The sequence below is a fragment of the Capricornis sumatraensis genome, chromosome 1 (genome assembly GCF_032405125.1).
Source record: "Capricornis sumatraensis isolate serow.1 chromosome 1, serow.2, whole genome shotgun sequence".
Classification (NCBI taxonomy): domain Eukaryota; kingdom Metazoa; phylum Chordata; class Mammalia; order Artiodactyla; family Bovidae; genus Capricornis; species Capricornis sumatraensis.
This window is the reverse complement of record NC_091069.1, coordinates 93,068,602-93,083,494: the sequence shown is the minus strand read 5'-3', so window position 1 is coordinate 93,083,494 and position 14,893 is coordinate 93,068,602. Positions and strand designations below refer to the sequence as shown.

The 14,893-nt window shown below is 34.6% G+C and overlaps 1 protein-coding gene across 2 annotated transcripts in view; it reads right to left on the bottom strand.

The window, feature by feature from the left end:
• Window positions 1-14,893, bottom strand: part of ZNF638 (zinc finger protein 638) — a 72,292-nt gene that overhangs the window by 13,237 nt on the left and 44,162 nt on the right. For both annotated transcript variants that reach the window (XM_068968487.1, XM_068968551.1), the window contains exons 14-20: window positions 14,641-14,678; window positions 12,693-12,824; window positions 10,711-10,839; window positions 9,491-9,532; window positions 8,850-8,984; window positions 6,186-6,311; window positions 3,646-3,683 (exon numbers count right to left, since the gene is read on the bottom strand). In XM_068968487.1, coding sequence (XP_068824588.1) covers window positions 3,646-3,683; window positions 6,186-6,311; window positions 8,850-8,984; window positions 9,491-9,532; window positions 10,711-10,839; window positions 12,693-12,824; window positions 14,641-14,678 — 640 coding nt within the window. The remainder of the gene's footprint in view (window positions 1-3,645; window positions 3,684-6,185; window positions 6,312-8,849; window positions 8,985-9,490; window positions 9,533-10,710; window positions 10,840-12,692; window positions 12,825-14,640; window positions 14,679-14,893) is intronic.

The following is a 14,893-nucleotide window of genomic DNA, read 5'->3' as shown; positions in this document are numbered from 1 at the left end:
TATGGAAAAAGCTTCAGTGTTCACCAAGTTAGCTTGGAGAGTCAGTCTGAGAAGTCAAATAAGTGAAATTATTAACACCAGAGTCAAAAAATCAGTCTCTTAAAAGATCAAAGAAAACAAAATCATATTCTGGAAACTAGACCAAAAACGGACTTCAGGAAGGCAGGATTCAGTACAGAGGTATCTAATTTCCCATCGCCGTCCTATCCCCACCCCACCATAACACCAGGGTTTCAAAACCTTCTGAGAAGGTATACAATAAAAGCTGGCCATGAGATCAAAGATTAACCCCATACACACACTTTCCATGTTTGCACAATAAAGGACAGAAACTGTAAGGACCTAACAGAAGCAGAAGAGATTAAGATGTGGCAAGAATACACAGAAGAACTATACAAAAAAGGTCTTAATGATCCAGATAACAATAATGGTATGGTCACTCATCTAGAGTCAAGATGTCCTGGGGTGTGAAAGTCAAGTGGGTCTTAGGAAGCATCACTACGAACAAAGCTAGGGGAGGTGATGGAATTTCAGCGCATCTATTTCAAATCCTAAAACATGGTACTGATGAAGTACTACACTCAATATGCCAGCACATTTGGAAAACTCAGCAGTGGCCACAGGACTGGAAAGGTCAGTTTTCATTCCAATCCCAAAGAAAGGCAATGCCAAAGAATGTTCAAACTACCGCACAATTGCACTCATCTCACACAATAGAAAGTAATGCCCCAAATTCTCCAAGTGAGTTTTCAACAATACATGAACCAAGGACTTGCGAATGTTCAAGCTGGATTTGGAAAAGGCAGAGGAACCAGAGATCAAATTGCCAACATCCGTTAGATCATCAAAAAAGCAAGAGAGAGTTCCAGAAAAACATTTACTTCATTCACCTTACCTGCCTTGTGAGAAACCTGTATGCAGGTCAAGAAGTAACAGAACCAGAAACAGAACAGACTGGTTCAAAATTGGGAAAGGAGTAAGTCAAGGCTATATATTATTACCCTGTCTCTTTAACTTATATGCAGAGTATGTCATATGAAATGCTGGGCTGGATGAGTCACAAGCTTGAACCAAGACTGCCAGAAGTATCAACCACCTCAGATATGCAGATAATACCACTCTAATGGCACAAAGTGAAGAGAAACTAAGAGCTTCTTGGTAAGGGTGAAAGAGTGAAAAAGATGCCTTGAAACTGAACATTCAAAAAATGAAGACCATGGCACTGGGTCCCATTACTTCATGGCAAATAGATGGGGGAAAATGTGGAAACAGTGATAGATTTTATTTTCCCGGGCTCCAAAATCACTGTGGATAGTGATTGCATCCATGTAATTAACTGGATTGCTTGCTCCTTGCAAGAAAAGCTTTGACAAACCTAGACAGCATATTAAAAAGTGGAGACATAAGTTTGCTGACAAAGATACAAAGCGATGGTTTTTCCAGTAGCCATGTATGGTGTAAGAGTTTGACCATAAAGAAGGCTGAGTGCAGCGGAACTGATGCTTGCAAATTGTGGTGCTGGAGAAGACTTTTGAGAGTCCCTTGGATAGCAAGGAGATCAAATCAGTCAATCCTAAAGGCAATCAATCCTGAATATTCATTGGAAGGACTGATGCTGAAATCTCCAATACTTGAGCCACCTAATGGGAGGAGCAGACTTATTTGAAAAGACCCTGATGCTGGGAAAGACTGAGGGCAGGAGAAGGGGTCGATAGTGGATGAGATGGTTGGACAGCATCACTGATTCAATGGACATGAGTTTGAGCCAACTCCAGGAGGAATAGTAGAGGACAGGGAAGCCTGGCGTGCTACAGTCCACTGGGTCGCAAAGTCAGACACGACTTAGCGACTGAACAACAACATACTTCCGAGAAACTTTAGAATGAGACATAACACTGAAGATTAGTTACAGCCACTGAGTTTTTCCCCAACATTATTAATGAACTTGCAAACACTTCATTTTGCGCCCTTATTTGCAGTCTTAATCACATGATAAATAATGCTGACATGGAGGGCAGTTAGAACAGGTAAAATGCAGAACTTTATTAAATTATTAATATATCCATTTGAGATTTCTTTTAAAAAGCAAACACTTTACATTAATTATAAACAAGAGGATCACATTAATGAATTAGTATCCATTTAAGTGCTTTAACAAAAAAAATATAACAAGCATCAGTATTTTCTCAGGATCACTCCAATAAAGAAATGTGAATAAAAAAGAGAGAAAAAAGAAACGTGAAGTATTCAGCAATATCCCATGTCTCTTTTCTCTAATGTCATACATATCAGAAAAAATTATTGCAAAATGGAAATTTAAAAATTATTAGTGCTAGAACTTTAAAAATTCTTTTTCTAAGCTCAGACAACTATCTGTAAATTAAGACACACCTGATTTTAAAAGTCAAAACAATGAAAGAGAAAATGACCAAAACACACACAATAACTATTCTTTCACACATGAAAGAATCTGTCAAGTGAAATATATAAAGTGGATTTTTGGAAGAGCCTACTTACTTACCAGCCAGTTACTGTGCCCAAACTCCAGGTCTATTTATACTACCACATGTGGCACTGTGTGGTTATTCAGCCCTTTGTAGGCTTTTATAGCAAACACTGCTATTGGTTTCTACTTCTTAGGCATGTAAATATAACTGGCACAATGATGTGCAACTTAAAAAAGTCTGTGTGAACCTATACAGCAAATCTATTGCTTATAAATATACTTATAATCAGCTTTACCATTTCAAAGTCTCATTTAATAAAAATTGAGACAAAAACTTGTAAGATATTCTGTTTTTCAGGCATCTTATAATTAGGCAGTGTATCAAGTAAGATAAACTTCCCATATTTAAACATTTAAACTCCTCCTTCAAATTGATAAGCTCTTACTACAACTGACTAAGAAATAAGGGTAAACTCCTTACTATAAAAGGGAAAGAATTCTCAATGAGTGATTCTCAATGATGAGGAGTAAAACGGGGGGTTATTCAGCGGTGGGACAAAGGTGGTAATGAGTATGATATTTATCAGGATGAGAAAGTCACTAATCGCAGGATATACCATATATGGTCCAAAAAAGTGGTTGAGTTACTAGTTTGTATAGACTCTGAAGAACAAACTTTCAACCTCTGAAAATATAAAGCAGTGTACTTATTATTTTGTTTTATACCAAAATACACACTAAAGGTATCTTTTTTCATTTTAAAAATTCAATGAGCTTTCAAAGGGTTCTACAAGAAAACTGAAAATTTACTACTGTGCCTAACTATTTTGGAATAGAAAAGTCTAGCAAATAATGATAACACAGTTGAATTGTTCAAGTCTTAGTAAAACATTTTATAAAGAAGTCACATTTATACATTTAATACAAACTGTTGTGTATACATTCTCTTTTCTTAAAAAAAAAAAAAATTCAGTAAATATCTGAAAGAGAGCAAAAACAACAGTAACAAAAAGCCCCAAAGTCAAACATAGGCCCCTAAAACCCTCAAACAAAACAAAACACACCCTGACAACACTCATATACACACAAAATTATCATGAAAGATAAACTTTTTATAAGTAAACAATTACCATAAAATATAGAAATAAAATTCAGTAATTCAACTTATAAAAAGTGTTAGCAAACGTAAAGAAACATACCTTTCCTTTCCTAGTTCTGAGTCTTTCTCAGCTTTCACCTGTAATATAATTCCGTATTTTATTAGCGTCTATTCTACTGGATTTCAAATATTTAATTCATCACTGCAGTGCTTTCAGTTCTTAAAAATCTAAGCTAAAAAAGACAAAACCATACCTTAAAAATATATCAAAACAGGTACTTCTCAGTGTCCATATAATTATGTTTTAGAACTTTTCCCCCCATTTTTAAAGAGCTCTAAATAAGGTTATACAGAATAAATGATACACAGAAATTAATGAGAAAAATAAGTTTCCATAATGCTGATAGTAAATAGGAAAAATTTTAACTTTAAAAGCCTGGCAATGCCACTTCTGCTGAGAATAAAAACCTGAAATACCAACATCTTTTTTTGTGTGAAATTAATTTTAAAAGACTTCTATTAATAAGGGAGACTAGTTGACTTAAAAAGCTTTCTATACAAAACATATAGAAATGCTGGACAAATTTTAACAACAATCCTTTTAAACATCTATCTGAACCACCAAGAAAGCAATGTCCTGGAGCCCAAAATGAAAGAAGCAGTAATTAAAATTCAGTGCTTATGTACCAAGCATTGATCCAGGCACTTAATACATCACTGAACAAAACAGCAAAAATATCCACGTTTCAGAACTTTACATACTAGCTGGAGGCTTTTTCTGTGGGAATCATGTGTGCTGAATTGAGAATGATCTCTCTTTAGATATTGTCAGATTAAAAGCAGAGTACTATATTATATAAAAATGGAATACTATTTCTAGAGAGGTTCCTGGTGTGAGAGTTGACATCCCAGAGTAAAGGCCTTCTTTACTAGGATATCTGGTAAGGTGCTGCATCTACATTGTAACGATATATAAAGAAAACTAGAGATGGCAGTATAAACCCTATCCACAGTGCTTACGAACAGTTTTCTCTTGTTAAAGAAAACTTCTTAGAAAACAAAACCAACCTATATGATAGTGAAGGAAATCTATACCAGATACCTGTATTAGCTACCTTGCTTCTTTATTCATAAATTAGTGAGAGAGAAAAAAATGCACAAGAGAGAACAAGTTAAGCATACAAAACTGACTGAAGGTATTTCAGAGAACTCCTTTAAAAACAGCTCTAAAGAATACTCTCTTAAGAACTGTTCTGAAAATTTTAAAAATTCAATAGGATATAGCATCCAAAGTATCAATACAAGTGCTACTTTCAAAAAGACAGAACATTAAACTTTGAAGAGAATATTCAAAGACATAAGAGAAAAATTTTCCTCAGGTGAAGGAACATACTAATTTTTAGATCTGCAGAACGTAGGAAATAAAATCCAAACCCAAGTTAAAACCTTGTTCACTGTACTTAATCATACTGATCCTCCCAAATCACCAAACTGTCCTTAAGGCCTTGGTGCTTATTTTCTCCAAAAACCTCTTTTCCTTGCTGTTAGTAGAGCTTGCTCTCTTCTTTCTTTTAGGTTTCTCAAATAATTCTTTCTCAGAGGGGCCTGACCAGTCTAAAATACACATATCCCCCTGGCATACCTGGTCATTCAGCACTCTGTATCCTTTTATCTTGATTTGTCTCCACAGTACTTTACAGCACTTTTTAACCACCTGACACACACACAATATATTACAGCTAGCCTATTTTATAATAGAGAAGGTGTATATGTGTGTGTGTGAATTATCGACAGTCTGTCTGCTCCACTAAAAAAACAAACAATAAAAGAACAGCATGGGCAAAGAATTCTTCACCTAAACACATTACCAATGAAATAGGTAAGAGAAAAATAAAGTCATTTCCAAATATGCAGGGATTCAAAAGGTCTACTGGCCACACATACTTTCTGGGAAAATTAGTTGACAATGTGTTCTAGCAAACAGAAAGTAATCCAAGAGAATAGGAGATACAGAGTCCAAGAAATAACAGAAGTAACTCAGAAGACCAATAAAAAGAAAAGCAGAGGTATACAGGTGCTTTACAAAGCAAATGACCAAAAATTCAGAACAGAGTGTGAGAAAAAACAGCTCTGAGAACAGATTCAACAAACAGTAACTAAGTTCTATGACCTGAGTAACAACGACGACAGTGTTTTTACTGTGGTGCAAGCCAAGAAACTGTAAAATTTTATTTCTTATATAAGAAGAGAGTTTATAAGTAATTTAAAAGAAAACAACAAACTTCTATCAGGAGGAAGTAAAAATGGACTCAGTGTAGACTCTGCATTCTGGAGATAACCATGCTATGGATACTGAATTGCTCTGCATATATGACCATATATGCTACATTTCCTAAGATTACCTCAATTTATTCTCATTTAGACAAATTCACACTGTTCCATAAACTATAAAAACTGGAATAGTGATCGCAAAATAAAATTTTAAAACAAACTATCTAAACTCATAACCAGTTTGACTACTGCCCAAGAATAATTTTCAAAATTACTTTCAGATTACATCCTCTAACTTTGGGAGAATAACCTTTATGTCTCCTTCATTTTCTAAAAGCACAAACAAAAACTGATACAAAATAATCTTACCTCTGATGAGTCCATCTTTGGAGATAATGTGCAGGTCAATACATGGTCACCTATGTTCTGTGGGTTTTGTTTCAGAAATCTGTACATTGACTGAGCAGATTCAGGGCTATCTAACTGAAGAATTGCCTTTAGAGAAGACAAAAAAATATTAAGTTTCTTAAAACATTAAAAGGAAAATTACCATAAGATCTAGCAATTTCATTTTTTAATATATACCTAAAAGAATTGAAAGCCAGAACTGGAAAAAGTATTTGTACATGCATGTTCATACAGTATTATTCACACATTCAAAAGGCAAAAGCACAAGTGTCAACCAACAGATGAGTAGAAATAAAATGTGGTTCATGCATATAATGGGATATTTTATCAGCCTCAGGCTCAAAAAGGAAGGAAATTCTGACATAGGCTACAAAGCATGCTGAAGACATTATGCTAAGTGAAATAAACCAGACACTAAAGGACAAATATTGTACAATTCCACTTATATGAGGTACCTAAAATATCAATAATCAAATTCAGAGAGACAAAAATATGAATGGTGGAGTGGTGATTGCCAGGAGCTAGGAAAAGGAGGGATGGGGAGTTCCTGTTTGATGGACAGAAAGTCTCAGTTTATAAGGAGCCCTGGAGATGGAGAGTGTTGATGGCTGAACAATAATGTAACTATGGTTAACACTACTCAACTTTGACAAACATAATTAAAGAAATTTCTTAAACATGTCAAAGGAATTAGTATCTACTAGTTGGTAGATCGGGCTTCCCTGGTGGCTCAGATGGTAAAGCGTCTGCCTGCAGTGCGGGAGACCTGGGTTCGATCCCTGGGTTGGGAAGATCCCCTAGAAAAGGAAATGGCAACCCACTCCAGTACTCTTGCCTGGAAAATTCCATGGACTGAGGAGGCTGGTACGCTACAGTCCATGGAGTCACAAAGAGTCGGACACAACTGAGCAACTTCACTTCACTTCACTTCTACTTGGCAGATCAGGTGTATTTTATGGAGCAAATACTGTCAAGTTTGCTATAAAACCCTTTCGAACTTTCCAGGTAATATACGGTTGTGTCCATGTCTGCTCAGTCATGTCCGACTCTTTGCTATCCCATGGGCTGTAATCTGCCAGGCTCCTTTGTCCATAGGATTTGGAATGGGTTGTCATTTCCTCCTCCAGGGCTCTTCCCAACTCAGGAATTGAACCCATGTCTCCTGCATCTCCTACATTAGCAAGCGGATTCTTTACACGAAGCCACCTGGGAACCCCCAATACACAGTTAACGAAGCCCTAATTTTCATGGGCACATGGCTGAATTAAGAAAAGGCAAAAGGTATAGCAAATGTAAAAAGGATTTATTCTTTCGGCTTTAGCCAAATTATGAAAATAAGGAATGACTATTTCTACTTCTTTACATATAACTTAACAGTTATCTCTGTGTGTTTTAACACTGGAAAGGACTTTAGAAAATACCTGGTTGACATTCTTTCCTTTTACAAATAAGAATTAAAAGTGTAAACAACTTAGCTAAGGTCACAAAGGTACTTAAGGCTAGATGAACTCAAGTCTAAACTTCCCCATAAGATAATGTTCTTTGCACACATTATCTTTCTACCTTGTGCAAGTTTCTATTTCCCCTTAAAACTAGGAGTTCTTCCTTCTTATTACAGCCCAGGAGAAAATAAGATGGTATATTATAATTCTGTTCTGAGGCTGAATAATGTTTACAGTTCAGAAGTTGAATTAAAAGTTGTGCACCATACTGAATATAGAGTTCAGCTACATATTCTACATCATGAGAAACACTGGGCTGGAGGAAGCACAAGCTGGAATCAAGATTTCCAGGAGAAATATCAATAACCTCTGATATGCAGATGACGTCACCCTTATGGCAGAAAGTGAAGAGAAACTAAAGAGCCTCTTGATGAAAGTGAAACAGGAGAGTGGAAAAGTTGGCTTAAAGCTCAACATTCAGAAAACGAAAATCATGGCATCCGGTCCCATCACTTCATGGCAAATAGATAGGGAAACAGTGGCTGACTTTATTTTTCTGGGCTCCAAAATCACTGCCGATGGTGATGGCAGCCATGAAATTAAAAGACACTTGCTCCTTGGAAGAAAAGTTATGACCAACCTAGATAGCATATTCAAAAGCAGAGACATTACTTTGCCAACAAAGGTCCATCTAGTCAAGGCTGTGGTTTTTCCAGTGGTCATGTATGGATGTGTGAGTTGGACTATAAAGAAAGCTGAGCGCCAAAGAATTGATGCTTCTGAACTGTGGTGCTGGAAAAGACTCTTGAGAGTCCCTTGGTCCGCAAAGAGATCCAACCAGTCCATCCTAAAGGAGATCAGTCCTGGGTGTTTATTCGAAGGACTGATGTTGAACCTGAAATTCCAATACTTTGGCCACCTGATGTGAAGAGCTGACTCATCTGAAAAGACCCTGATGCTGGGAAAGATGGAGGGCAGGAGGAGTAGGGAACAGAGGATGAGATGGCTGGATGGCATCACCGACTCGATGGACATGAGTTTGGGTAAACTCTGGGAGTTGGTGATGGACAGGGAGGCCTGGCATGCTGCGGTTCACGGGGTCACAGAGTCGGACACGACTGAGTGACTGAACTGAACATATTCTCTACAAGATACACAGGTAAAATAGAAGGGACCTTGTTACCTTGTTTTTATTACTCATGTATATATGGTGATCCACTTTCCCAAACTGAAGTCCGACACAAAGTACACACTGAAGTCCATCTTCTGGTAAGTTATCAAGATGTACAAATCGATCGTAAATTTTATCTGTATTTACCTGTAGTTTTTTTTTTTTTTTTAAAGAGACAGCATTAGAAACACACACACAGCTGAAGTATCAAACTATAAAACACAGATTAACGATAATTTTTCAGAGGTCAGGTGACATCCTCTCACAAGGGTAAGAAAATGACTATATAGGTAAAGATAATGTGGTATTAATTTTATATCTGAATGATCAGTGAAATAATATACTTAAAAAGGAAGTATAATCTTTTTTCTATCAACATAACATTTACTCAAAATACCTAATATACCCAATATTTATCCAGGTCAGTTAATATGGTTCCAGAATCTAAAAAATATTTCAAATTAGGGACTCCTTTATCCTCTATTTCTTATTTTTTTTTCACCAAGAGAAGACTCATATGACATATCCATCACTTCAATATTTTAAAACTAGTGCTAAGATTTTCTTTAATTCTTGACAGATGAAAACAATGAAACAAACAATGTTTTTATCAATTAAACAAGCGTACAAGAGCGTTTAAATGCAAAATTTACCTCTGGGTCATTTTCTCTTATCAGGGTTGTAAATATAGCTTCCTAGAAAGGCAAAATAAAGAAGATTGAAGGTGCACATTCTTTCTTATTTATATATTTAATTAGTCAAGATTTATAATAAAATATGAACAAGCATTAAGAACTACCTCATAAAATGAGAGTCAAGCAAAATTTCTGTTCCTTCCAAAAATCTTTCCCTCTTCCTACAAAAGTTATTTAAGTCACACCCAACCATAGACTTTAATTCTTCTTACTCCCCTAAGAACACTAAAGACTAGTAACGGGGTACCATTTAGGGAAAGACACTCAAATTCACATACAAGGAATAAGAGATCTAATTTAGCAGACAGTAACAGAACTCAAATTACAAAGCAAACTCGAAGATGAGAACAGAGATATAAGCTAGTGAAAAAAACATCACAAGGTTAAGTGTACAGCAATCTGATGCTACTGAATTATATAAAGAGGCCAGGAGTGGCATGACACAAAGACATCAAAGCTGGAAGAAGCTAGCTGATGAAAGGCTTAAATGTACAGAAAACAAACTTTACCTTATGAGACAAGAGTTCTTAAATTTTTTTTCTCTTCAATGTTGACATATATAAAACTACCCCAGCAATTATATCACATTAGAATGATTCTCTATGGAAGGCTTTTTCAAAAGACATGCATTCCCACCTTTCTCTAGAGATTCCTAGTATCTCTGCTTCATGCCTCTTAGCAGTAAATGTTTGCAGGCCACACAGAAACAATGAAGGATTTCTGAATCAGTTAAATTCAAATAAATTTGAATTTTATGCCAGTGTCATGACTTTGTGAAAAAGGTTTTGAGGGAGACAAAATTGAAGGCAGAGCATATAACAAACAACTATTTTTAGTAAGAGTCTTAAAGGTGACGCACAGGTGAATGGGATGAAGAGAGAACAAATTCCAGAAATTTCAGGAGTTAAAACAGATCAGACCTAGCACCAGCTGGTTATGAGAAATGAAAGGAAATAATCCCTTCCACCATACATGAGGGATTGGATTCCCCCAGTAGGGAAGTAACTCTCAAACAATGAGATGGGAGACTATGGAGAAACAGGGAGATGCTTTCTTAGTGTCTGAGAAAAAAACACATGACCTGAAGAAGAAAACTAGAAAACAAAACAGATTATAATAAATCTGATTAAAAATTTTAATAATATTTTAGTAAATATGATGGTAAATCTATTATTTACCTCGTCTTTTAAATTCATGTTTTCAGGAGCCATACTTATTGAGAGTTGATTTCCATCCATTGATATTGGGAAGCAGGTATAAAATTTTACCATAGAATCTGCAGATTTTCTATTTATTTCTATAAATGCCTTTTAAAATAGAAATTACAAGAACAAAAAAAAGTCTTATTAAGTTACTTCTCCTTAAAAAATTAATACTTAACTCAGATGAACTTTATAACTTACTAAATATTTTTAAAATAAAAAATGCATTCCTTAGAAAGTAAGACCTACACACTAAGAACACTACAACTAAAACCAAGAAATAATGACTGAACTCATAAGGCAAGACTAAAGAGGAATAACAAGGGACACTGTAGTAAATGACACTAAGGAAATCTTATTTACCTTGTTCATCACTATATCCTTACTACCTAGAGCAGTATTTAGCATGTAGCAGACATTAAATGAACATGAATCAAGTAAACAAACTCAATGATTGACAAAATATGAGAAATATGAGGAATGAAAGAACCAAAGAAATGTGTAATAGTTATCAAATTATGTTCTGTTATTTTCTTAAGTATAAAATTGGAATACCATACAATTTGGTTTTAATTTTCATACCTGGCTAAGTAAAATGATTGAACCTTGTTCCATACGTTTGATAGTTAATGAGGTGAAAACAGTCCATATTTTTACTTATAGTTTTTTTTAATAAATTATCTCTTTATGTCATTAGCCAGCATATTTATCAAACTTTTAGTATGTTATAGCATGTTCATACAAATCTTTTGTTTCCCATTTACACAAATATTTTAAAAATCATTTATTTCAATTTTGCTTTATGTTAATTTTAATTTCAAAAATGTTTAAAATTTTATATGAGTGAATCTGATATTTTTCCACGTAACATCTAGAAAAATATTAAATCTCAAAAAACTTACTTGTCTATAAACTCTAATCAAAACCGGGCATAAATAATCTAGATTGGTATTTGGATTTTATGTTTGTGCCCATTCACTTCGGTATATGATGCAAACTACGAATCTGCATTATTCATTCCCAGAGTTTCACAATTTCCCCCATTTCAATGTATTATCACATAAAATTCTTATATTAAAAATTTATTCTTTTTCAGTTTTTATCCATCTCGAAACATTATAAATAATGTGCTTTTTAGAAAATAGCTTTAATGAAATATAGTTTACATATCATAAAGTTCACCTGTTTAAGTATACAATTCAATGACTTTTAATGTAGAACTGTGCAACCATTCAAGTAATCTACTTCTGATATAAGGTAAAACTGAATATAATTACTTACACTTACTATCCCTTCCTTCTTTGTTTTCGTAAGTACACTGGTTCGACTCTCAAAAATTTCTAATGATCACCAACTCCTTTCTATAAGAATGCTACTTCCCACCACTCTGAGGGTGCTGTTTCCATTATTTAAACTTCTCTGAACTTTCATGTCCTATAAATATCTTCTACAAGTTGTTCATCATTAACACATTTTGTTTTAAAATTACAAAAGCAATAAACAATTATAGAAAACTGAAGACATACAGACAAAACTAGGCTGGTTCTATGTACTGATGACTCCATCAGTCTGAGTCTGAAAATGGTTATTTCCCATTTGCATATAAATGGTAAAAAAATAAAAAGCAGAAATACTAGTAAAGACAGCTAAACAAAACTTTGTAAGTTGTTAAAAAACTATTATTATATAAAGTATTTTCTGTTACATGTTCAAGCAAATTTTTAATGGGGAAATCCACCCTTCCCACCATAAAACTACACCTGATTATAGAGTAAAACTTTAAAATTAAGTGATTAACTGTATTTGGTATTTTAAAAATACAAAATTTTAAAAATGCCTTAGCTTGAGACAGCTTATTTTGAGGTGTTGCTCTTAAAACCCTTCAAGTTTTGTAAAGTTACTATTTTTCAAAATACGCTTGCAGACAACATGAATTCACAACTATTTTCAACTCTTACCTTTTTATGAGATGATAAAATCAAAATATCCTTTAAACCACCAAATGGTTTTACAAGGTTGGAAACTTCTTCAACAGAATATCCTTTACTAGGCAAATCAGAAATAAGTACCATACACATTTCTTCTGTTTCCTTCAAAACAAATTTCAGAATTGACATTAAAACTTAACTGTTATTTACTTTAGTTATATTTAAGTTTTACACTGCAGATCACTGTTAGTATTTAAATTGCATTTAATATTCTGATTAATTCAGAAAGTTGGTCTAAACCACAAATTAAAAACAAAACAAAAATGCATTTTCCCACTCTTTAAGTATACAGAATAATTCTGTCATCTAGTCAAGGTCTTTAGTTCTCTTCTGTAACCACTACTTAAAAAACAAGTTTAAAAACATAACGCTGCCTGTCTTTGACTGTAACTCTTTCATGTACAGTTCCCATTCCTGTGCCTTGTGATGCTAATATTTGAAGCGCCAAATCAGCTTAGTTCAGTTCAGTTGCTCAGTCGTGTCCAACTCTTTGCAATCCCATGGACTGCAGCACGCCAGGCTTCCCTGTCCATCACCAACTCCCAGAGTTTGCTCAAACTCATGTCCATTGAGTCGGTGATGCCATCCAGCCATCTCATCCTCTGTTGTCCCCTTCTCCTCCTGCCTTCAATCTTTCCCAGCATCAGGGTCTTTTCAAATTAGTTAGTTCTTTGCATCAGGTGGCCAATGTAATGGGAGTTTCATCTTCAGCATCAGTCCTTCCAATGACTATACAGGACTGATTTCCTTTAGGATGGACTGGCTGGATCTCCTTACAGTCCAAGGGACTCTAAAGAGTCTTCTCCAACACCACAGTTCAAAAGCATCAATTCTTCTGCGCTTAGCTTTCTTTAGAGTCCAACTCTCACATCTATAGATGACTACTGGAAATCAGGGCATATTCTTTTATCATACTGAGTAAAATAATCCCTTTTAAGCAATATAAAAAAGCTTACCTAGTCTCTTAGTATCCTTACCCCATAACCCAATCATCACTACAAAATACTTTCATTTCTGCCTTCTCTTCTCTTAGATCTATTTCATTTTTCAAGATGACTCCCCCCAAAACGCCAACTTTTCCTTTAGTGGATGTTGGGTGAAATCCACAAAAGTGCATTATAGTAAATTGGCAACTTGTAACTTTTCTTTCTGGAGGGTGAGAGGGTAGGAAATCATAATTTTCATAAGCTAGTTGAGAATGATTTTTAAATAGCATGCAAATTGTATTCGCAAATGATTCCTTCTAGAATGCAATAAGTAAATCTATATATTCTACTGCTGCTTTAAACAGCAGTAGAATATTTTGATATTCTTCTCAAACCAAAATAGTAAGTTAACACATACTACTTCACTACTACTTGACGAATAGGGCAACCATTCTAATATGAACTTATCTTCAGCATCTGAAGGGTCTCAAGATCTCAACCACTAATTTCTAAATTAATGAAATTTTAACATATTCAAAATGACACATATAAGCACAGAAAACAAAGTGAACTTAATGCCCTTGAAATAGAACTGCAAATGCCACCTGCTCCTCTAACATACAAAAAATTAACTGGTATTCTAAGTATTAACATATCTCCCATTTGCTTCCATTAGAAAAAAGAAAAAAAGAAATTTCACAAAATTCTGTTGTTTTTCTATTCAAAAACCCAGCTGGCCTAATACTTTCTTCTCAGTGAAAAGAAATGCTCAATAACATATACATCTACTTATGATAATCTGCACCTAAATTTCTGTGACTTACTCTGCAACTCAAGATTTTTGAACTCAAAACATATTTACAAGGTCACAAAAGACCAGGATTTTCACCATACCTTATATGTACATTTTTTACCTAGGTTTATAGTAAGAAAACTACACTGTGTCACAATCTCTTACATTTAAAAAAAAAAAAGTGAAATTAAAACCTGACCTTGTTGACTGGTTCATTTTCTATGGCCTCCACAGCAGCTGAAGATACAAAATAAAATAAGAATTCATACAAATGTATTTTATTTATCAAGATCTAACTTTATTCCACAATGGATTAAATAGTAGCTTCACAAAAATGTATGTAACAGGCAAAAGACCAGAGAAATTTAAGTAGGATACAGTTACAAAAATCGCTGGCTTTTAAATAATACATTCAGTTTTATTTCTTCTGAGAGCAAAATCAAGAGATAAGG